General features: G+C 37.2%; 1 protein-coding gene across 1 annotated transcript in view; it reads right to left on the reverse strand.

The window, feature by feature from the left end:
• The window catches only part of LOC145693547 (retinal guanylyl cyclase 2), a 980,145-nt gene that overhangs the window by 143,035 nt on the left and 813,883 nt on the right, over positions 1 to 23,227 (reverse strand). Inside the window, exons 6-7 of the mRNA XM_081769634.1 lie at positions 17,251 to 17,510; positions 12,959 to 13,274 (exon numbers count right to left, since the gene is read on the reverse strand). Coding sequence (XP_081625760.1) covers positions 12,959 to 13,274; positions 17,251 to 17,510 — 576 coding nt within the window. The remainder of the gene's footprint in view (positions 1 to 12,958; positions 13,275 to 17,250; positions 17,511 to 23,227) is intronic.

Raw genomic sequence — 23,227 nt, forward strand, 5'->3', positions numbered from 1 at the left:
GAGTTTTATCCTCCTTTCTAGGACGCTCGGTCTCTAAGAGGTACCTATACATACTCCTTGACTGCAAGAGCATTTGATCCTGTTACCTTAGAAGGCTTGGTCTCTAGGTTTCTACAAAATCGCAAACAAACCATCAAATATCTAAGTGGAATTTAATATATGAACTGTAATTACTTACTACTGTACATAGGCTAAACTTTTTGAAATAAAAGGTGATTGCGAAAAGTCCAAAAATTCCCATGTACTATTTTAGCTCTATCCTAAAGGAGAAAATTTTACAATATGCATCAAAAATTTACCATGTACAGGTGTGAGTAGGCAGCGTCTTGCTTAGCCGAACTGTTAATGCGTCACTTTGATATGCGTGATCTCTGGTTCTACTCCAAGAACTAAAATTATTCAGTGTTGATCCAGTATCTTGAGACAATTGGAGAGCTACCTGGATTAAGAGGTACGGAACTGCGGTCCATAAAGATAGCTAGCAAAAACGACATCTAGGCGCCGATGTTTTGATCGAGCACCACTCAGTTGAACTAAAACTATCTGACCGGTCCTATCCCTTCAGCGGCAGTAGCGAAAGTGAATTTACCTCAGTGCTTCATTCTATATGTAAGCTTATTTCATCAATATTTCAATTCCATGTAACAAAATAAATTGAAAGTGTGACTCTGGTCAGCCATATGACACATATTCACCCGATGACGCGTAGTCAGTGTGTCGGCTTTTAACACATTTCTGACCTTCCCAGCCAGATATGTATTTCTGTATAATGGATGTGTATTTACATGTAGGTTTGGGTGTGTTTATGCATGTGGGTGCTCCTTATTCTTCGACATGGCAATTATGGTAAGTGGCAAGTGGTTAGACAGAGACACATCAAGGGGGCTAATAATTATTAGCCCCTTGATGTGTTTCCGTCTAACCACTCGTAAGAAGTATGGTTATTGCTTACACACTGGTTAGAAGTATGGTTATTGGCTACCTACTGCTTAGAAATGTAGTTATTCGCTACCTACTGGTTAGAAGTAAGGTTATTGGCTACACATCGGTTAGAAGCATGGTTATTGGCCACACACTGGGTAGAAGTATGGTTTTGGCCACACCCTGGTTATAAACATGGTTTTTGGCTGCTCACTGGTTAGAAATATGGTTTTTGACTATATGCTGGTTAGAAGTATGGTTATTGAATGCCTACTGGTTAAAATTATGGTTATTGTTAACCCATTGGTTAGGAATATGGATATTGGCTACCTACTGGTTAGAAGTATGTTTATTGGCTACGCACTGGTTAGAAGTATGGCTATTGGCTACCTACTGGTTAGAAGTATGGTTATTGTTGTAATTGTCACCAAAAGCTAGAGTTCAATTAATTTTCTGACAATTACCAAAGACAAAATTGACACTTTTGGTAATGAGAAAGAAGAGTGTGGGTTAAAGTTTTAAAAATCCACTAGAAAAGGTCCGCATTCTTTTGAAGTAATTTGGAAAATATTCGAGTGAGGCTATAAATAATCAAGGGTGAAAAAAAAAAAGTGAAAACATTTCCAGCAGGGGTATTATACTATCTAAATGGCGTTCTTTTAAAAGAAAATAGATACGTTTATGATTTTCTTTGAAAGAAAGTAGAAAAGTTTCATGAAAGGATAATATACAATGAAGTACGTCATTCTTTTGAAAGAAGGTGGGGACGCTTTGACAGTGAAAGATGATAGTGGGGGCTGTGAAAAGTGACATTTCTTTGAAAGAAAATGGAAACATTTTGACCGAGGCTACTATGCAATCAAGAGCGGCATTCCTTTGAAAAAATGTACGAACTTCTTGAGTAATGCTATTATAAAATTTGAAAGGGCAACATTCCTTTGTGCGAAGCTATATAGAAACAAGAACGGGATTTCTTGAAAGGAAGTAGATACATCTAGAGAAATGCTACTACACTATCAAAAATAGCGTGCGTTTGACAGAGAGTAAAAACATTTTGAACGAGACCGCTACACAAAGGCGACATTTCTTTTAAAAGAAAATTGAAATATTCTGACCGAGGCTACTTCATAACCAAGGGCAGGATTCCTCTGAAAGACAAAGGAAACTTTTGACTGAAGCTAGTATACAATCAAGGGCAGAGTTCCTTTGAATGAAAGGGAGAACGTTTCGAGCGAGGGTACTATAAAATCAAGGACGACGTTATAAACTGTTGAAACATTTCGACTGAGGCTACAAAGCAATCAAGGGTTGCAATTTTGAAAGGAAGTTAAAATGACTTTAGGTGACGTTAAATTCTTCTTTATTTTCGTTTTCACAAACAAATACAAAATTCATTAAAATTGGTCTTTACCTAATATATGACCTTATTAATATTTTTGCATTTTAGCTCAAATCAGCACAATATGAAAGTAAACGTGTGAGAGAGGCATAGAATAAAAGACTGTATCTAGTCATCCGGCAATAATCACTTCTCTCAACGAGAAAAATGCAATCGATCGTTGGCTCAGCAAAAAGTGGTTAATTGGAGCTATTAATCTATCAGCCACTGACGAATGGAATCTAAATGTGTCAGCTTGATGACTGGACAATTTTCCCCACCAAATTGCAGCTTTTTTTGCTTTTCTAATGCCCATCAGCACTCTCCAATGATAATTGATCATTTTAAAATCTCCATTCACATCAAAAAGAGATTTTTCATATTAATACTCATACCTGCCAGCAAAATGTCATCACGGTCTCGGGAGAAATATTTATTATTCTCGTAGCGTATTATGTGTGAACAAGTTAGAGGTAGGACTTAGCTACGGTATAATTCAAAATGTCATGTAAGTCAAAACGTTTGTCTGGTTTGAGGTGGTTTGCTATGTAAACGCAATCATAACGCGTTTCTTATTTGCATAATTTCTCAACTAATGGTAACTTATTTTCAATTTCTGAACTAGAAGACAGTGTAACGTATCTTACTATTAAAATAAGACACATCCGATGCTGAGTCAGATATCCGATGCTGGTACAAAATAATTGTTCATAAATTCAATGACTGAACTAATTTTTTAATGCTTTATTACTATTAAGTGTTTATATTAAGTTATATACAATTAATAAAGCATTAGTTCACACACTTATATATATATATATATATATATATATATATATATATATATGTGTGTGTGTGTTGAGTCTTTAAGAATCTATATAAATGGTTGTTTTAAATAAAATATTGAATAAGATTATTCACTGTGCAACTTTATCGAAAATTTCAAGCAAAAGGAAGTTAGTAATAACATGGTGTATTCAAAATTTAACTAGTACTCAAAACGAACTCGTTGAAATATATTTATGAAACTAAGAAATTACAAACTTTTAAATAGGAGCGTATGAACATCATAGTCTTATTTGTTGAATACTAACAGTTCCCTTTTTGAACTTCACTATAGTAATAAGTTGTATCTCTTCTTGTTCACTTCAACCGTAGGTTGGCGCGCGGGAGAGTTGTTTTATACTTTGATAAAGTCTCTTCTTCGTAACTGCAACTAAATAATCTGTCCTTGATCTTCCTCTTCCTGTTTTTTCTTCTGCCTTTGCCTCTATCAGTGCGGTGACCCAATTAGAGTGCCGAATAAGATGGCCAAGCATACTGTTTCTTCTTTTTCCTATTATCTTCATGATCTGTCGTCCTTCATTAGCTTCCTTTAGTACGTCTTCATTTCTTTTCCTTTAGGTCCATGATATGAGCAACATTCTGCGGCAACACCACATTTCAAATGCTTCCAGCTTGGAAATTTCAGCTTTTCTCAATGTCCACGTTTCTGATCCGTAAAGCGTCACGCTCCATACCAGAGTCTAAATAAATCGTTTACGAACGTCCAACGACAAATTTCTTTTAGTCCTCTTTTGCTGTCGAATACTTGTTTAGCTTGCGCTATTCTGGAACTTACAGCTGTTTCACTTCTTCCGTCCAATGATATTAGACTCCCTAAATAGGGGAACGTCTTAAGTCTTCGATTTTCTCTTTATCTAGCCATACGTTTACCCTTTCCTGTCCTGCTCCTGCGCACTTTACCACTTTGGTGTTCTTCTTATTTATCATCATTTTGCATGTTTTTTTCCAATTGGTTGTTCAAGTTTGAAAGTGCTTCCTGCAAGTCCTTTTCGTTCTCCGCTATCAGTGCTATGTCATCTAAGTTGTATCCAATTCCATTAAATATAAAATTTTCAGCTTACCAGAATTTTCACAATATTTGACTCGATCAAATACACCATTATAGTAATGAGAAATGCTTCCCTCGGTAATTTTTAATCTAATTCCAGTCAAGAAGGTGTATAATTCTCACTTCAATATTCAATGTATTATTTTGTAAGTTGTGGTATCAAACTATGAGTTTGAGACACAATTTCAAAATTTACACTGAAGAACAATAACTCATATCCAGTAATTTAAAGGAAGAACTTCATTCAAAAATCTTACTTCACTTGAATGGTCATTTTAACTAGATCACCTTGTACATTTTGAAACAAGCCCATTTCCTTTACAAGAAGGTTCTTGCCTTCCCATTCTGTTTATATATACCTTTTTGGTCAGGTGTATTAGATAACGTAAGTTCTAGTAGTTACCCAAAGATCCTGCTATCATTTTAAGCACTAATAGTAACCACTTTTTAAACCAGCGTCCAAAAGATGAACTCTATATCACTAACATGCTACAACATAATTATGTCACAACAACGTAATTACAAAAAAGAATCATCCTATGTGTCAGCAATACTTAAAAAAATGCAGCAAAATGGGATCGCAACATTTAACATGCATCAGAAGTAACAATAGATAAGTACTATTATGTACGGGAGCCTAATTAACGTTTGATCTTGAGCCGCTGCTCTTACATTGGCCAACATTCTCCCAGTGACATTTCTAGGCTAGGACTAAACAAGGCTATTTTTAACGGAGCCTGAGCTCAATCGCACTATCCTGAAGGGGACTCCTGACGACTGCACGAGATAAGATGAGAAATAAGATCTTGTAGACTTGTTTCTTGTTGGCAAAAATGCATAGATTCTAATAATTAGCTGAGATATACTGTTGTTCGACTTTGGAACCGCACTATACTTCTTTTAACACTTGGAGAAAATAACTTTGAGCGTTGTGCCTAAGGTTTTTGAAGATGAAGGGGTGACAAGTTTTCATCTTACATTTAACAAGAAATGTACTTAATTTCTCATACTGTAAACATCAGTTAAATGATCACATCTTGTCATGATATAACGACTTAAAAATGTTCAAGTCGATCTTCTCGGAATCCATATTCAATTAAGTTTTTCATTACAGATATCGTACTAAAGATATACCACTTTGACTTGACACCTAGTCTTCCGTTCCGGACGCTGCTATCGGCTGAAGGAATTCCACTCCCTTTCGCCAAAGCTCTCTCGCTTAGCAACAGCTCAACCCTTATTGGCTCAACGCGTGGGTATGAGCTTTAGTTCGCATTTTTGCCACGGCTCAAGACATTTTGGCAGCACTATAGTTTAATTAGCTCTTTTAGACACACTAATTAGTTACAGTGTGCTATTTATATATGTTCAGTAGTAATAGTGCTCGTGTGTTTCTGACTTAAATGCATTCAAAGAAATAATTTTTGCAAAGAGCAATTGACGTTAACTAAATATTATTTTTCTTGCCTCTAGCCCTAGGACACTCGGATGCTTATTTCATAGACAAGTAGTGGTGGTAGTGATGAAGTATTTCTTTGTGTTGAAAAACGATATTTATATATTATTCAACAACAGTGTCTGCACTGAAATACCTTCTGAAATAAAATGTTACTAAAATCTTTACAAAGTCATTGCAATTATGTGAAATACAAGGTTCATCCATTAAGAGTCCAGCGACGATTAATATATTAAGAGCGGTTGGCCCAACCTCAACGATACAGCAAGTTGACTACTATGTTCCAATTTCCCAAGTGCGTATGACGAGGATCAAGGTGATTGTTATTAGCCATTAGTAGCCATTTTGTGCAGTTTTGTAAAGCAGTTTTTGAGTTTTGTGCAGCTCATATAACATATATATCCCGTTGAAAATACTACGTAAACCAGAGGCCCAAGATTATCTAACGGAAAGCGCGGAAAATATGTAAACGGAGTCCCATAAAGAACTCAACTTTTGAAATCCCCGCCATTTCTGTTCGAGTAAGTTGGCAGCACTGAACGTTACACGATTTTCACCTGTTGTCTTTATGGTTAGTAGTCATGGAACGCCGAATAGCGCATGAACGTCATCTGTTTTCTGTACGGGTAGGAATGGAGCGCTTCACGATGGAACAGAATGTTTCCATTTCCATAGTGAAAACTTATTACAAATGTGATGAATGTAGTGAATTCCTCCCCGTACAGAAAATAGGTGACAATCATGCGCTTTTCGGTGCTCCGTGGCGAAAAATATGTAAACGGAGTCCCATAAAGAACGCAACTTTTGAAATGTCGCCATTTCTGTTCTAGTAAGTTGGTAGCACTGAACGTTACACGATTTTCACCTGTTGTCTTTATGATTAGTAGTCATGGAACGCCGAATAGCGTATGAACGTCATCTGTTTACTGTACGGGTAGGAATGGAGCGCTTCACGATGGAACAGAATGTTTCCATAGTGAAAACTTATTACAAATGTGATGAATGTAGTGAATTCCTCCCCGTACAGAAAATAGGTGACAATCATGCGCTTTTCGGTGCTCCGTGGCGAAAAATATGTAAACGGAGTCCCATAAAGAACGCAACTTTTGAAATGCCCGCCATTTCTGTTCTAGTAAGTTGGTAGCACTGAACGTTACACGATTTTCACCTGTTGTCTTTATGGTTAGTAGTCATGGAACGCCGAATAGCGCATGAACGTCATCTGTTTTCTGTACGGGTAGGAATGGAGCGCTTCACGATGGAACAGAATGTTTCCATAGTGAAAACTTATTACAAATGTGATGAATGTAGTGAATTCCTCCCCGTACAGAAAATAGGTGACAATCATGCGCTTTTCGGTGCTCCGTGGCGAAAAATATGTAAATGGAGTCCCATAAAGAACGCAACTTTTGAAATGTCCGCCATTTCTGTTCTAGTAAGTTGGTAGCACTGAACGTTACACGATTTTCACCTGTTGTCTTTATGGTTAGTAGTCATGGAACGCCGAATAGCGCATGAACGTCATCTGTTTACTGTACGGGTAGGAATGGAGCGCTTCACGATGGAACAGAATGTTTCCATAGTGAAAACTTACTACAAATGTGATGAATGTAGTGAATTCCTCCCCGTACAGAAAATAGGTGACAATCATGCACTTTTCGGTGCTCCGTGGCGAAAAATATGTAAACGGAGTCCCATAAAGAACGCAACTTTTGAAATGCTCGCCATTTTTGTTCTAGTAAGTTGGTAGCACTGAACGTTACACGATTTTCACCTGTTGTCTTTATGGTTAGTAGTCATGGAACACCGAATAGCGCATGAACGTCATCTGTTTACTGTACGGGTAGGAATGGAGCGCTTCACCATGGAACAGAATGTTTCCATAGTGAAAACTTATTACAAATGTGGTGAATGTAGTGAATTCCTCCCCGTACAGAAAATAGGTGACAATCATGCGCTTTTCGGTGCTCCGTGGCGAAAAATATGTAAATGGAGTCCCATAAAGAACGCAACTTTTGAAATGTCCGCCATTTCTGTTCTAGTAAGTTGGTAGCACTGAACGTTACACGATTTTCACCTGTTGTCTTTATGGTTAGTAGTCATGGAACGCCGAATAGCGCATGAACGTCATCTGTTTACTGTACGGGTAGGAATGGAGCGCTTCACGATGGAACAGAATGTTTCCATAGTGAAAACTTACTACAAATGTGATGAATGTAGTGAATTCCTCCCCGTACAGAAAATAGGTGACAATCATGCACTTTTCGGTGCTCCGTGGCGAAAAATATGTAAACGGAGTCCCATAAAGAACGCAACTTTTGAAATGCTCGCCATTTTTGTTCTAGTAAGTTGGTAGCACTGAACGTTACACGATTTTCACCTGTTGTCTTTATGGTTAGTAGTCATGGAACACCGAATAGCGCATGAACGTCATCTGTTTACTGTACGGGTAGGAATGGAGCGCTTCACCATGGAACAGAATGTTTCCATAGTGAAAACTTATTACAAATGTGGTGAATGTAGTGAATTCCTCCCCGTACAGAAAATAGGTGACAATCATGCGCTTTTCGGTGCTCCGTGGCGAAAAATATGTAAATGGAGTCCCATAAAGAACGCAACTTTTGAAATGTCCGCCATTTCTGTTCTAGTAAGTTGGTAGCACTGAACGTTACACGATTTTCACCTGTTGTCTTTATGGTTAGTAGTCATGGAACGCCGAATAGCGCATGAACGTCATCTGTTTACTGTACGGGTAGGAATGGAGCGCTTCACGATGGAACAGAATGTTTCCATAGTGAAAACTTACTACAAATGTGATGAATGTAGTGAATTCCTCCCCGTACAGAAAATAGGTGACAATCATGCACTTTTCGGTGCTCCGTGGCGAAAAATATGTAAACGGAGTCCCATAAAGAACGCAACTTTTGAAATGCTCGCCATTTTTGTTCTAGTAAGTTGGTAGCACTGAACGTTACACGATTTTCACCTGTTGTCTTTATGGTTAGTAGTCATGGAACACCGAATAGCGCATGAACGTCATCTGTTTACTGTACGGGTAGGAATGGAGCGCTTCACCATGGAACAGAATGTTTCCATAGTGAAAACTTATTACAAATGTGGTGAATGTAGTGAATTCCTCCCCGTACAGAAAATAGGTGACAATCATGCGCTTTTCGGTGCTTCATGACCACTAATCACAAAGACAACAGGTGAAAAATCGTGTAACACCTCGTTCAGTGTTATCAACTTACTCGAACAGAAATGGCGGGGATTTCAAAAGTTGTGTTCTTTATGGAAGACCCCTAATTTTTAAAGGATGGGTATTGTACAGTTTTATGCACCAACTCCAGAGTTTTGTACACCACATATAACAGAAATAGAGACCCCCTTCCTTTGACAATAGAGTGTATGCCAGACGCCTGAGTTGTTCTTACGGAAAATTCAGAAAAAAAAATATGATTTTCTAGGGGTAGTTATGTGCACATAACGCCTACTAAGGCCATTGTTATATAAAACATTAGGAATCATTCTCTACAATTTATGCACCACATCCCGAGTAATGCGCATACCAGATAACAGAGAAACAGAATATTGAAAATAGTGCGTATCCCAATCATCTCAGTGCGTAAGAGTGACTCTCTCTTATCGCATCTCGTATACGGAGTATGATACAAAACAAATTATGGTACAGTGTATGCAGAGTATCAATTTATCCTTGTACAATTTTCGGTTTTTAACAAATACAAAATCAACTTTAAAAAGAAAAAAAAAGAGATTTTAGATCGTAATGCTGTTGCGGAGAATTCGATTAACCAGTAGATGGGAATTTCAACAATAGATTTTGCAGTGTGTTTTGAAAAGCGAAAACGGATATCAGAAGAAACGTAAGTTTACACTTCGAAACGAACTAAGGTGCTATTGTTCTAGGTATAATGATTCATATTATTTGACTCGTTACTTTCTGAACAGCTGCCATTCTTCTGTAGTACTATAAAATTCCAACGAGGGAACTTTACAGACGGAACATCATTGGATGTAAAAATCGACGATTCCCATAGGATAGGATTTTAGATTAGGAAAAACAACGATAATGCAAACCGCATCCTACCGATATAGAATACACAAAACACTGGATTACCCATAAATCTGTATGTTAAATTGAACACTGATGTAAAGTAAAATGAGGTTGACACTTTACTTAGTGATCAAATGTCTGCACACATAATAGGAAAAACAAAAATCTGTCTGTATTTATATAATCAATTTGACGATCATTTTCAAATCTTCTATTTTACGGTTAAACTTTTGTTTAAAAAAGTACAAGTAATGGATGCTATTTATTGGTATGCTTGAATGATTTTTCTGCTTAAGATAATTAATATAATCAGTATATCTTTATAAATACGAGGGAAGACATGTCTTATAACATTAACTCGTACACTGAGAGACAAAGATGATGCCAATAAAGAAATAGGACGCCAAACGATGCCTATAGTGTTTCTTCTAAATCGAACCAGTAACCTTTGGTATCAACACTTGATCACCTTTTGAATTTCGAGAAACCGTTTTTTCCCAAGTTGGTACCGTTGGTACCGTTTTTTCCCAAGTTTCTATAGTTTACTAATAGACAGAAATTATGGCTTGATACTCTAATTTCAAAATTTCGGGGCAGTGAATTTGACAAGACACTGATTTTTTAAATAATAAACTTTACTGATATCTAGCAATAATTAACCCAATATAATTCTTTTCATATTATACAATATTATAAATGATACGTAAGTCATTATCAACTACGTATTTGGCACAATAATACGATAAATTTTGAGTATGAAACTACCTAAAGCACTTTATAAGTGTTGAAATGTCGGCAGAATTAATTTCGGTTTGGTTGAGAGTTTAAAATCTCCTTGCAGCACCTAGGTTATAGTATGAGATATAGTCTCACTGCTTAACGTGGGATCCGAACCGTAGGATCTCTTCCCGAGAATCGAAGCCGGGTTTCCATTCCAAAGATCAATACTCTGTGAATGCTATCCTGATATTTCAGTGTACGCTAAGACCGCTTACCAAAACCGTTTTGGCCACTTTGGACTATAAACACATAGGCCTAGGAAAATGATTTAATATTTAGGGAAACCCATAGTTTGCTTGTTAGAAGGGCAGGAAAAGAACCTCATGGTGTACTGAATAATATTGCAATACCAGCAATAAGATTTTTATGTTTCCAATGTGTACTTAACGTGTGAAGCAGAAAATAAAAATCACTCGAACTATATGCAAAACATTGGATTGCATCTACGTAGAAAGCTACTGTCATAGACTCTCTGAGTAGGTAAATTTTGAGAAATAAACAACAAATACAGAAACGAATTGTCACTGATGGCTCAAGTGGTAAATTACGCGCCAGGGAATCGTCAGTTAAGGATTCTAATTTTCTATCATCTCTAAGATCAATTTATTTTGTGCTTTCCAGTATTTCCAATACTTTATACACTGCCTGGACCAAGATTTATGCATATTTATTTTCTTCAAGGAATATTATCTATCTTAATCCCTTTTACACATCCGTAAAGTTATAACCCTTGTAGGCTTACAAGTAATATCTTCGCGCTAAGTAGAATATACTGGATTTGACTGACAGCCTTCCGCTTTCTTCTCGCAGCTGTTTCTCATTGATACATGAAATGTAGTAGGAGTAAGACGTGTTTACAATGGGTAAGACGACTTAGAATCCAGCCATATGAAATACGCTGCGTCATATGTTTTCACCAAACACATAGTAAGTCTCCAGTGGATATTTATCAAGCATTTCTTTCAAAGTTTATGGCATCGTCTTTCTGGATAACGTTTCCACAACGATCAAGAGATCAAGAACGCAATCGAATTGTGGTTCCAGCAGCAGGAGCTATAATTCTATGACTGTGAGATACAGAAGCTAGTGCACCGACCTAACAATTGTTTGAACAATGGCGACAATTATGTCGAAAAATAACTTCTGTCTCACTAAATACGCTGTAGTAGACATTTTGTCAAATACACATTAAAAATAAATAAATACGAGCAGTTGCAAACTTACTTTCGGTCCCGTGGACCTGTCTCATGTTATTCAATCTACAACAACCAGATCTAGATTGTTCACTATTGAAAGCTTCCGTGTTTCGTATATATATATATATATATATATATATATATATATATATATATATATATATATATATATATATATATATATATATATATATATCGATATAAGGATGTCCCATAAAGATGGAAACTATTGTCAGCACTGAACATCACATGATTTTAATCTGTTTTCGAAATACCGAATAGCACACGATCGTGATATGTTTTCTGTATGTGTAGGAATGCAGTGTCTCACGACGCAACAGCGTTTTGTCGTACTGAAAACTTAATACAAATGTGGTAAATGTTGTGCAGGGACTGTTAGCAAACTCCATGGAATGTTTGGTCAACATTATGCAACGAATAAGTCAACTGTGATTAGACTGATTGCTAAATTTGAGAAAACAGTTTGGTTGTGGATATTAAACCCTCGGGACGTCCTCGTGTTGTCCAAGTTCTCAAAAGTTGCGTTTTTCATGAGGCATATATAAATAGTTGGTTTCAACATTAAACTAGGGATGCCCACAAAGTTCCGGTTCCGGCGAAACCGGTTCCGCGAGGAACCGGTTCTATGAGATCCGGTTCCAGACCTGGATCCGAAAACCCGGTTCCAGAACCGGATCTGGATCTGAAAACCCGGTTGCAGAACCGGATCTTAGGGACCGGTTCCAGACCTGGATCCGAAAGCCCCCAAAGACCCGTAAAGGAGGGATAAAATTCATCTTCAAAAATAATGCAAAGAGGCCCATGCGCTTGTGCCTTCCCCGCCCAGACCCGCTTGTGCCCCCAGAAAAAAAAAATGGTCCATTAGTGGGTGTTTAGCCAAATGAGTTGCCCAGTTTGCCTGTTTAACCAATGAGTTTGCCAGTTACCCTGTTTATTTAGCCAAATGAGACAAGCTGCCGCCGCCTGGGCGCCTACCTGTCGCTTCCACCATTTCATCTAGCATACTGTTCACAGCTTGCCAACAGCTCGGGTTTAGCGTAGGGATGGTCACAAAGTTTCGGTTCCAGCGGAACCTGTTCCGCGAGGAACCGGTTCTGTTTTCAGAACCGGTTCCAGACCTGGATCCGAAAAACCGGTTCCGGAACCTGATCCGTTCAGACAGGAAAACCGGTTTCACCAGGAACCGGTTCTGGCCATCTCTACATTAAACTATAAAAACTAACAATAAAATTCTCACCTTTCCAGTGGTTTTCACAATCTTCACCCTCCTCTGTAACACATATCGAATCCTCTTGTACTGGAGTTCCTATCGCCCAGTCCATACTACGAATAATAACCACACTGCTACGATCAAGAACCTGGAGCACTGCAACCCACGATTCAATTTCAGGTTCCCAATCAAATAGCACAAACCGCACATAACGTTCACCGTTCACAATGCGGACGTTTTGTTGCATAGAACCACGAAAATTCACTGGCGACGCACTATCAAGTCGAAGAAAGGCTCCAAGTAATGCAACTCCATCGTACAGCTCTTGAGCTACGGGAAAATCCTGTAACAAGACCATATATTCAAAGTTCTACAAAAATAAATGCTAATCATTTCAGACAAAAACAACAGAAATCGATAAATTTCTACACTACCTATTTATATTTGATATTATACTAAAGCTACAGAATATTTTATATTTTATTTCGCCACACAATTAAAAAATGAACATCTTGGAAAATGAACATTCAGTGCCATATTATTAAAAGCTAAATTACAATATCTATATGGAAGATCTTGATTTCATTATATCGACTTCGATAAATGCCAAAATGTAATTACGATTACTAAAGTGGTATTTCTTGTAAGTTTGCACTGTTAATAAACACTCATTTTATACTAATGATTATCATGCACAAGAGTATCGGATGTATGAATATGTGTTGAGGATTAGTAATCGTTCATGTGCACTCATATTAAGTACGTAAATTGAAATTTAAGTGCATAAGAAGCTAAAAATTGATTTCAGCACAAGGTTTTGCAGTAACAGTTTTTGACCTGATTGAGGAACAATATTTCGGAATAAATTAGTGTGTTTAGTACATAACTCAAGAAAATAAATTATTTTTATTTCAAAATCTGTTTACAAATTCCAAAACACAAAGTTTTGCATAGTTTCTGACTAAAATGTATGTATACAAGGTTTTGTTGTTCAGTACATAATAGGCGATTCTGAAGCAGTTGGCAAGACCTAGTACGAAACTGCCTGTTTTCACACAGGTTGTATGTCTCAATAACATAGCGTGCAGTCAGTCTTACATACAAGGGTGAATTCGTTTCGTCTTCGAATTTAGAAATGCGGAACCGGAGGGTAAAAGAAACTCATCTGCAGTGCTTGGATAAAATGTCCTACAAATGTATCCCATCGTACAGTAGTGCGTGCTTAAAAAATATTAAAATGGGGATGCAAACATTATGGTAGTCTGTTGTGTCACACATGTGATATATATTCAATAGTAGAACAGAGACAAGATATAACTTCTTCTACTCTGGGAATTTCAGCATGACATTTTCTTCCCTACCAACAATGCGTTCACCAAAACAAACTAGCTGGGACTGTTCAAACTCTGTATCAAAGCTGACAATGTTCTTCAGTGCTATTTAACTAACATCAATTTAATGTTGTCTTACGAGTTCTCAATTTATCGAGTTATAATGCAGAGATACTAGCATCTAGGCTAAAAGCCACGGAGAAGCGAATCGCGCAAACGACATTCATATGCTACTGAAATTCCACAATGTTCCTTTACAGTTTAGAACATTGAGTTGTTAATCGATTCCATCAAATTTAGTTTAAAATAATTTCATATTGCATAAAAACATGATTATTTGCCGTATTCCAGTGGCTTATTCGGTGAATTTAAGGGAAATTCTTAGAATATTAAAATTTTTGTTGAATAATAGAAAATAATATTGTTGATTTTTTTGTTTATTATTGCTTTATCTATATTTTGGTTCATTGTACAGACGTCATGTTTACATTATCCATAATGATATAATATTGATAAGTGAATTTTGTTTTTGAGTGATTTGAATTGTAACATTCAAATATACATTAGGACATTTCATATATATCTATATTCCACAATATAATTTTCATTAAAAAAATGTTTATGTTGCTTTTCTGTGTAATTCTCCATCGTGGATCTGAGTTCTTAATATTATAGAAATTAGCGATCCTTAGAATTTATGAAACAATTAAGAAAAAATAACTAAGTCAACAGGAAACATATTTCGATAGTCGAACCAAAGGAAGGGGTAGAAAACCACCTATCAACGGCATCACATCCAGTGCCACTGCCTGCCTTTCCACGCCATCCAATGACACCACACCCTACTTGAATATTGTTGAATATTGTTGAATATTGATGAATAATAGAAAATAATATTAACTATTATTGCGTGGAAACTGATTACTGGGCCAACAGTCAGATTACACAAAGTATCCCTGTTTCTTGTATGAATGAGACTCAAGAATAAGACCAGATTGCTGGGTACAGAAAACTTGGACGTCTAAAACAGTATTGACGCCTGGTGAAAAAATGTTGCAGTTACATTGATTAACCCCTGTAAAACGGTGCTGCCTTCGTTACACATTACAGAACAGGTTTAATTAAATAACTTGTAATAGCATAAAGAAGGATAGTGACTTTTTTTTATTTTGAGTGTGTTGATGTTAGTTTCCTATCAATCACGTATGGCAAAATCAAGGCTGGCATTTTTACAGGTCGTCAAACACGAATATTAATACACAATAAGGCCTTTAAAACTACCAAAAATGGGACCGATGAAGGATTTGGAATAGATTTCTACAAGTTGTATGTAACGTTTTGGGGAACAGAAAGACCAAAAATTATGATGTTACCTGGTTTGAACATCGTGAGTACGTAAAAATTGCAGTTCTCTGTGGCAGGAATGTGCGAGAATATCACGCAGTGCTTGCGGAACCTTTAGGAAAGTCTGTCATACGAGCGAACGGAAGCGTAGTAGAGCAGCAGTGGCTATAGCACGGCCAACAAGAGATGGTCTCAGACGTTTCTTCCACATGCGGTGGAACATTGCAGCCTCTACTTTGATACCAGTGTTACCAACCACGATCACTCTGTCTTATACCATTAATTAAATTGCCACTACAGTTGCACCGAAAAACACCTTGACACGCGAGTAGTGGCAATGTCATTGCGAGCTGTCAGAGACGTTCTCTTACTGGACGCACTATAACATGTAATGATTCGGATGAGCTATTACTCTGTATAAAGACTTTGCTCGTGTCATCATTACCCAATGCATGGAGCAACGACGGGAGATGGATTCTTCAGTAATTACAGTTCTATACCGACATTGAAGAAAGAACCACGCACAGGATTTTGACCTCATACGAGGACTGAAAGAACCATAGTATGGAACACGCTTTCCCGAACACATGAAGATATTACCACAGTAGTGAGTCATGAAATCAAAAGATTCACTCAAGGTGAGGCCACGAGCACTCGACGCGTTAACAACGTTGGCAGTTTGTGGTAGATGTTTTGTGAGACTACTGCGAAGGACTCTAGATGCCACTGATATGTGTTTCTATTCTTATAATGGTGTAATTAAAGATAAAAACATTTATGAAACAAATGATTCGTTGCACTAATTTTTCTCGTGCTATGTTCTGATGGGGATATACATGCTTATCCAGCTCTTCGTATACTATAACGTTTACATACGTACTAACCCTTCATTTCCATACTTTACAGGCGTTATTCAAAGAAACAAACTAACTTCCTTGAATTGCATACACCTTGGTGTCTATCACTCAAAATCAGTGCCGGATTTAGGTTTGATGGGACTCTAAGCTATTGAAAAGGGCCCTTTATACGTCATGCTTTAGAGGCCCTTTATATGTCAAGCTTTCTTTATCGGCGACAAAATGTCGCAGATTTTAGGATTGGATATATGCTATATGCTAATTTATGGACCTTATGCAGGGGAAAAGTGAGGGGGAACTCAGGGAGAAGCCAATCCCCACTTCCAGAATACATATTTGGCCATCCCCCACTTTCTACAAAATTACAATGGGCAAAGATAGGTACGGGAAACGGTATGACGTTATGGGTCCCCCTACCTTTTCAAATCCACTTTTACCCCTGAATTTATAAATGGAAACAAGGGATCATTACAAGCAGGACTGGAAAATGGGCACTCCATCAAAAGCGAGGCTGGATAACAGGGTCCTCATTACAAGTGGGGCTAAGAAATAGAGCCCTATTACTTGCTTCATAAAAGCCCAGTACATAACAATACACAACACCATTGTTGTATGTGTGTTTTATCTTATTTGCTTTTTCTTGTTATTTAGAAATTACAATTACTTTTTTCTTTAAATTTTTGGGTCTGCAAGCGAGAAGGGCCCTAAGCTACATAGCATGTTTAGCTTATAAGTAAATCCGGCACTGCTCAAAGTAATAAATAAATAATTATCTATTTTTACGTACCTCGTAATCGCCACTTCTGTTTGCGTAGATAGATAAATTAAATGCTTCTTGAGGATCGAGGCTGTAGTCCAAGGCAGTGAAGATAAGGAGAGCCCGTTTGGTCTCTAAGTCGACATCTAAGGGCGGACTATAGGAAGGGTATATCGCAGACAAATGAAGAGCTATTATCGCAGAGGGAATCAAGGGGATTCGAGCAATCCCTGCTGCCACCAGGAAGTTATGGGTGATTGTAGAATTCAATGGAAGACTTAAGATGATGGCTGTAATGATAAGAATAAAAGACATGCTCTGAAATATATTACAGGCATACATACACTCTTAAAAGCACTAACATTAGTTTCATGATCATAAAAGTGCATAATAGTATAGTACATACTCTCTACAGGGTGGAAGGCAACAACACCGAAAACTTTTGGGAGGTGATTCCTTATATGAAATGAAAGAAAAAAAAGGTATAGTAAACATGGGTCGAGAAATGTCTCCTTTCAGAGTTAGGAACCGCCGAATATTCGAAAAATCACGTTTCAAAACGCCCTGGCTTAGAAACTATAAGGCCCATCCCAAGTGAAACGAACACTTTACAATTCGTTTCGCCGATAACGGATGGTAAAACATGGATATTTAAATACAGCGCATTCTATTTCTTGTGTAATTCGTTAAACCGCTTGGAATAGGTCCTATAGTTTCTAAGTCAGGGCGTTTTCAAAAGTAACTTTTCGAATTTCATAACTCTGAAAGGAGACGTTTTTCGACCCATGTTTATTAGAACTTTTTTCTTTCATTTCATATAATTAATCAATTCCTAAAGTTTTTCGGTGTTGTTATCTTCCATCCTATATAAAAGTTTAAGTTCTTGAAAAATCGTGTTCTACACCAAAGCTTGACGCTTAGACTTTCTAATAATAATTATTAACAGGGCTGTAGTCGATTGTATATGATGGTACATATCGTACACTCCCTGCTTAATCTTACAGAGTTAATGTGCAGTATAATATAAATTCTGGTTCGAGGCGTATATTACATATTTGTGTTTCCTTTACTTATTTAATCGAGTAAGAACTCCAGTGATAAAGTATTACTTTATTTTCTATTACATTGTTAGCCACTGTTCAAGTACCAACGATCATGTGAAAAAACCCTATTTTCTTGCTTACTGCGATCAGAGAAGAGAGAAAGAACAATTGGAAAAATTACGTTAGCATAGATTAGGTTAGTCTCTGTCCAAGTTTGTCTTGTTTTGATCAGCGAATACCAGCATGAAAGCTTGTTTATCTATATTATAAAACTGAAAGTGACTATGTTTGTGACTCTTAGTCTCTTAAACCGCCCGACCGATCTTGATCAAATTTTCAATGTAGATGCGGTTTCTGGCCTGGGAGTGTTTTTAGCTATTTACTTTGAAGGTAGAACTTAGGGGAGGGGGAGGAAGGGGAGATAAAAAAATAATTAAACTTAACAACTCTTGAACCACCCGACCGATCTAGATCAAATTTTCAATGTAGATGAGGTTTGAGACTGGCAAGATTTTTATCATTGCCCTTTGACGGAGCAACGTAGGGGAGGGGGTGGAGGGAGAGATATACAAAAATCAATAAATATAAAAATAAAAGTGACTATGTTCGTGAATTAATAACTTTTGAATCACCCGATCGATCTCAATCAAATTTTCAACATATATGAAGTTCAAACCTGAAAAGTTTTTTTTTTTTATCATTTTATTTTGACAGTAGACCTTAGGGGAGTGGCAGGGGAAGAGGGGAAATATATTAAAATGAATAAAACTTAATAACTCTTAAAGCACCCAACCGATCTTGATCAAACTTTCAACATAGATAAGGTTCGGGCCTGGGATGTTTTCGTCATTTCACTTTTACGGTGCAACCTAGGGGAGGGAGAGGGGGAGATATATGTAAAACGAATAAAAATAAAAGTGTTTGGCTTTGTGACTTCATCACGCTTTAAAAACAGGACCGATCTTAATCAGATTTTCAATAAGGATGAAATTCGTCCCTGGGGTAGTTTTTATATCACTTTGACGGAAGAACTTAAAGGAGGGGAGGAGAGGGGACAGATATATAAAAATAAATAAAACTTAATAACTCTTGAACCACCCAACCGATCTTAATCAAGTTTTCAACTATATAAAACCAAACGTAGTAGATTTAAGCACTTCATGTTTCGATATATCACATAAAACAACAATAGTAATAGATAGTAAGAAATGGCTTTTTAACATGGCTTCAGCGTACCAAGAATAAGTGTTATCTCTGACCTTACCTTTCTATTCTTATAAAACCAAACGTAGTAGATTTAAGCACTTTCCTTTTCGATATGATATCACATAAAGCAAGAAACGATAAGAAATAGTGGCAAATGACTTTGTGATATGAATTAAATACTCTTAGAATAAGTATTACATCAACCATTATTCTTCTATTAAAGCCCAAAGTGGTAGATTTAACTACTTTCGGTCCAAATCTTGCGTGATAATACAGCACAAACAATAAGATATAAATAATTTTGTGTACCTAATTTTTCTAGTGAAACTGGATGTAATACTTCTGGAAACCACTTGTGATTTCAATATTCGATTCTCATACTTTGTAAAGGCACCATAATTTTATATTGTATATACCTATAAAATTATTTAACTTGTTTTTATCTGGCACAGCTCAACTATAGAACTGGGGCCGCGGTGGCTCAATGGTGAATGGGGTTCCGGGTGCAAACCTTGCTCTCGCCAAGCGAACTTTGTGGTGGACAAACACCGTGTGCATGAGTTTCCTCGGGGTTCTCCCGTTTCCTCCCACTTTCTTCATTCCACCATTTCATTCATTTCTCATCATCACCGTCTCTTTTAGCCTAACTGGCATAACTGTCAGACGTAAAAATCAAAGATTTCATTTCATTTCAACTATAGAACTTTTGGCCGCCTAACAGAGAAACATTTATAATTCTACGAATAAATAATAATAATAATAATAATAATAATAATAATAATAATAATAATAATAATAATAATAATAATAATAATAATAATAATAATAATAATAATAATAAGTACATAGAAAACTATTAATCTTCTCGACTTCTCCAGTGTTCTAGATATTTGAAAAATATTATTATAATTATCAAATGAAAGTATATAACTCACTATTTTTGTTGAGCGAAGCGAGAAAAGCTTCATTATTCCCCAAAAATTCAAATATAATTCTGAAGCTTTTTTATTTTGAACCAGTTGACTTATTTTGAAATCAGAGAATCATTAGTTGCAAAGATTGTAGAGAATGCAAATTCAAATAGTTTGAAAAACTTGAGAAATAATCAGCAAAATTCCATCCCTAATAGAAGTAGAATTAAGGAACACCTAAATGTATGTAACTACCTATGCTTGTACGTTTATCAGTATTGTATAACCTTAAGGAGTAAGATATATATATATATATATATATATATATATATATATATATATATATATATATATATATATATATATATATACTTCGTTATCTAGAGGAAACACATGACATGAGCTGGAGCAACTGACAGAAAGCAGAGGAAGAAGAGAAATACGGAGCATTAGGGAACCGAAGTCGCGGGGCGCAAGCATCAATTAAAAATACTTGGAAAAAATTCATAATATGCAAGTGTTATTTCACTCCACTAATGTAAATTTAATGTACGAGACTTACATGGATATAGTGAAGCTATAGCGTTCAAGTTAGTTTATCCATGGCTTAATTTACATTAATTCTCCTCACTGGTCTAATGGCTAGCGCAGTGCCACTGGTGTAGGTGATCCCTTGTTCGATTTTCGTTCGGATCACGTCGAACACGCGATAGTGGTTCAACTTCCATTTCGTTTAAACTATATATCTCATACTATAACATCTTGCAGCTGGAAAGGTCACAAAAATCGTAAATACAGGTGAGCCAATAAATCTCTGCTCAATTCCTCTTTCAATAACAGAGAGGCGTTAGTTACTAATTTGTCTGTCCCAAAATAACCAATGATGCCTAAGTAAGTAAATGAATATTATTTATTTAAAGCAATATATTCTAGTATCCAAATTGAAGCTTTGTTTCTGCAACAATTGAAGAGAAATCACAAATCATACACAATTTATATTGTATAAAGTTCTGCTAAGCAGATAGAAGATAAAGCAATCACACACAGAAATCGTTTTCTCCCACTACCTGTTTCGTTACAAAATTTCCTTTATAAGCATTATGATACAATTTCACTATAAAGGTATAAAATTCTTTAATAACTAGGATAAATAAGTGTCCTACGTAGAATATGAAAAGATTCCCACGAAGTTTCACGCAATCTAAGTGTGGTGTATTTAGGATTCTCAATGTTCCACCCAAACAAAGAGGTTAGAAGGCCAGAAATGTGGGTGGCTGCAGTTAGATATCCCACAATTTTCGAGGTACGCAGAGTGAGGAGTTAGAAGGCCTTAGAGTTCCAGACAAGCTAGAAGGCTTGGGTTAGATACCTCTCAAAGCTCCAGCCAAGCTAGAAGGCTTGGGTTAGGTACCTATCAAAGCTCCAGGCAAGCTAGAAGGCTTGGATTAGAAACCTCTCAATGCTCCAGGCAAGCTAGAAGGCTTGGATTAGGTACCTTTCAAAGCTCCAGGCAAGCTAAAAGGCTTGGATTAGGTACTTCTCAAAGCTCCAGGCAAGCTAGAAGGCTTGGGGTAAGTAGCTCTTAAAGCTCCAGGCAAGCTAGAAGGCTTGGGTTAGGTACCTCTCAAAGCTTCAGGCAAGCTAGAAGGCTTGGATTAGGTACCTTTCAAAGCTCCAGGCAAGCTAAAAGGCTTGGGTTAGGTACCTATCAAAGCTCCAGGCAAGCTAGAAGGCTTGGATTAGAAACCTCTCAATGCTCCAGGCAAGCTAGAAGGCTTGGATTAGGTACCTTTCAAAGCTCCAGGCAAGCTAAAAGGCTTGGATTAGGTACTTCTCAAAGCTCCAGGCAAGCTAGAAGGCTTGGGGTAAGTAGCTCTTAAAGCTCCAGGCAAGCTAGAAGGCTTGGGTTAGGTACCTCTCAAAGCTTCAGGCAAGCTAGAAGGCTTGGATTAGGTACCTTTCAAAGCTCCAGGCAAGCTAAAAGGCTTGGATTAGATACCTCTCAAAGCTCCAGGCAAGCTAGAAGGCTTGGGTTAAGTACCTCTCAAAGCTCCAGGCAAGCTAGAAGGCTTGGGTTAGGTACCTCTCATAGCTCCAGGCAAGCTAAAAGGCTTGGATTAGGTACCTATCAAAGCTCCAGGCAAGCTAGAAGGCTTGGGTTAAGTACCCCTCAAAGCTCCAGACAAGCTAGAAGGCTTGGATTAGGTACCTTTCAAAGCTCCAGGCAAGCTAGAAGGCTTGGGTTAGGTACCTCTCAAAGCTTCAGGCAAGCTAGAAGGCTTGGATTAGGTACCTTTCAAAGCTCCAGGCAAGCTAAAAGGCTTGGATTAGATACCTCTCAAAGCTCCAGGCAAGCTAGAAGGCTTGGGTTAAGTACCTCTCAAAGCTCCAAGCAAGCTAGAAGGCTTGGGTTAGGTACATCTCATAGCTCCAGGCAAGCTAAAAGGCTTGGATTAGGTACCTATCAAAGCTCCAGGCAAGCTAGAAGGCTTGGGTTAAGTACCCCTCAAAGCTCCAGGCAAGCTAGAAGGCTTGGATTAGGTACCTTTCATAGTTCCAGACAAGCTAAAAGTCTTGGATTAGATACCTCTCAAAGCTCCAGGCAAGCTAGAAGGCTTGACTTAAGTACCCCTCAAAGCTCTAGGCAAGCTAGAAGGCTTGGCTTAGGTACCTCTCAAAGCTCCAGGCAAGCTGAAAGAGTGGAACTTGACCAGCCAAAGACTGATGCCAGATATGCAGGATATGGAGGTCCTTTAAGTTTTATAGCTACTACAGGTGGTGTTGTTTATAAATACAAGCAAGTGTTGATTGTTTCTAAATAGAGCCATATACGGGATATTACAATAC

The sequence above is a fragment of the Thermobia domestica genome, chromosome 8 (genome assembly GCF_964235325.1).
Source record: "Thermobia domestica chromosome 8, izTheDome1.hap1.1, whole genome shotgun sequence".
In the NCBI taxonomy this organism is placed as follows: Eukaryota; Metazoa; Arthropoda; class Insecta; order Zygentoma; family Lepismatidae; genus Thermobia; species Thermobia domestica.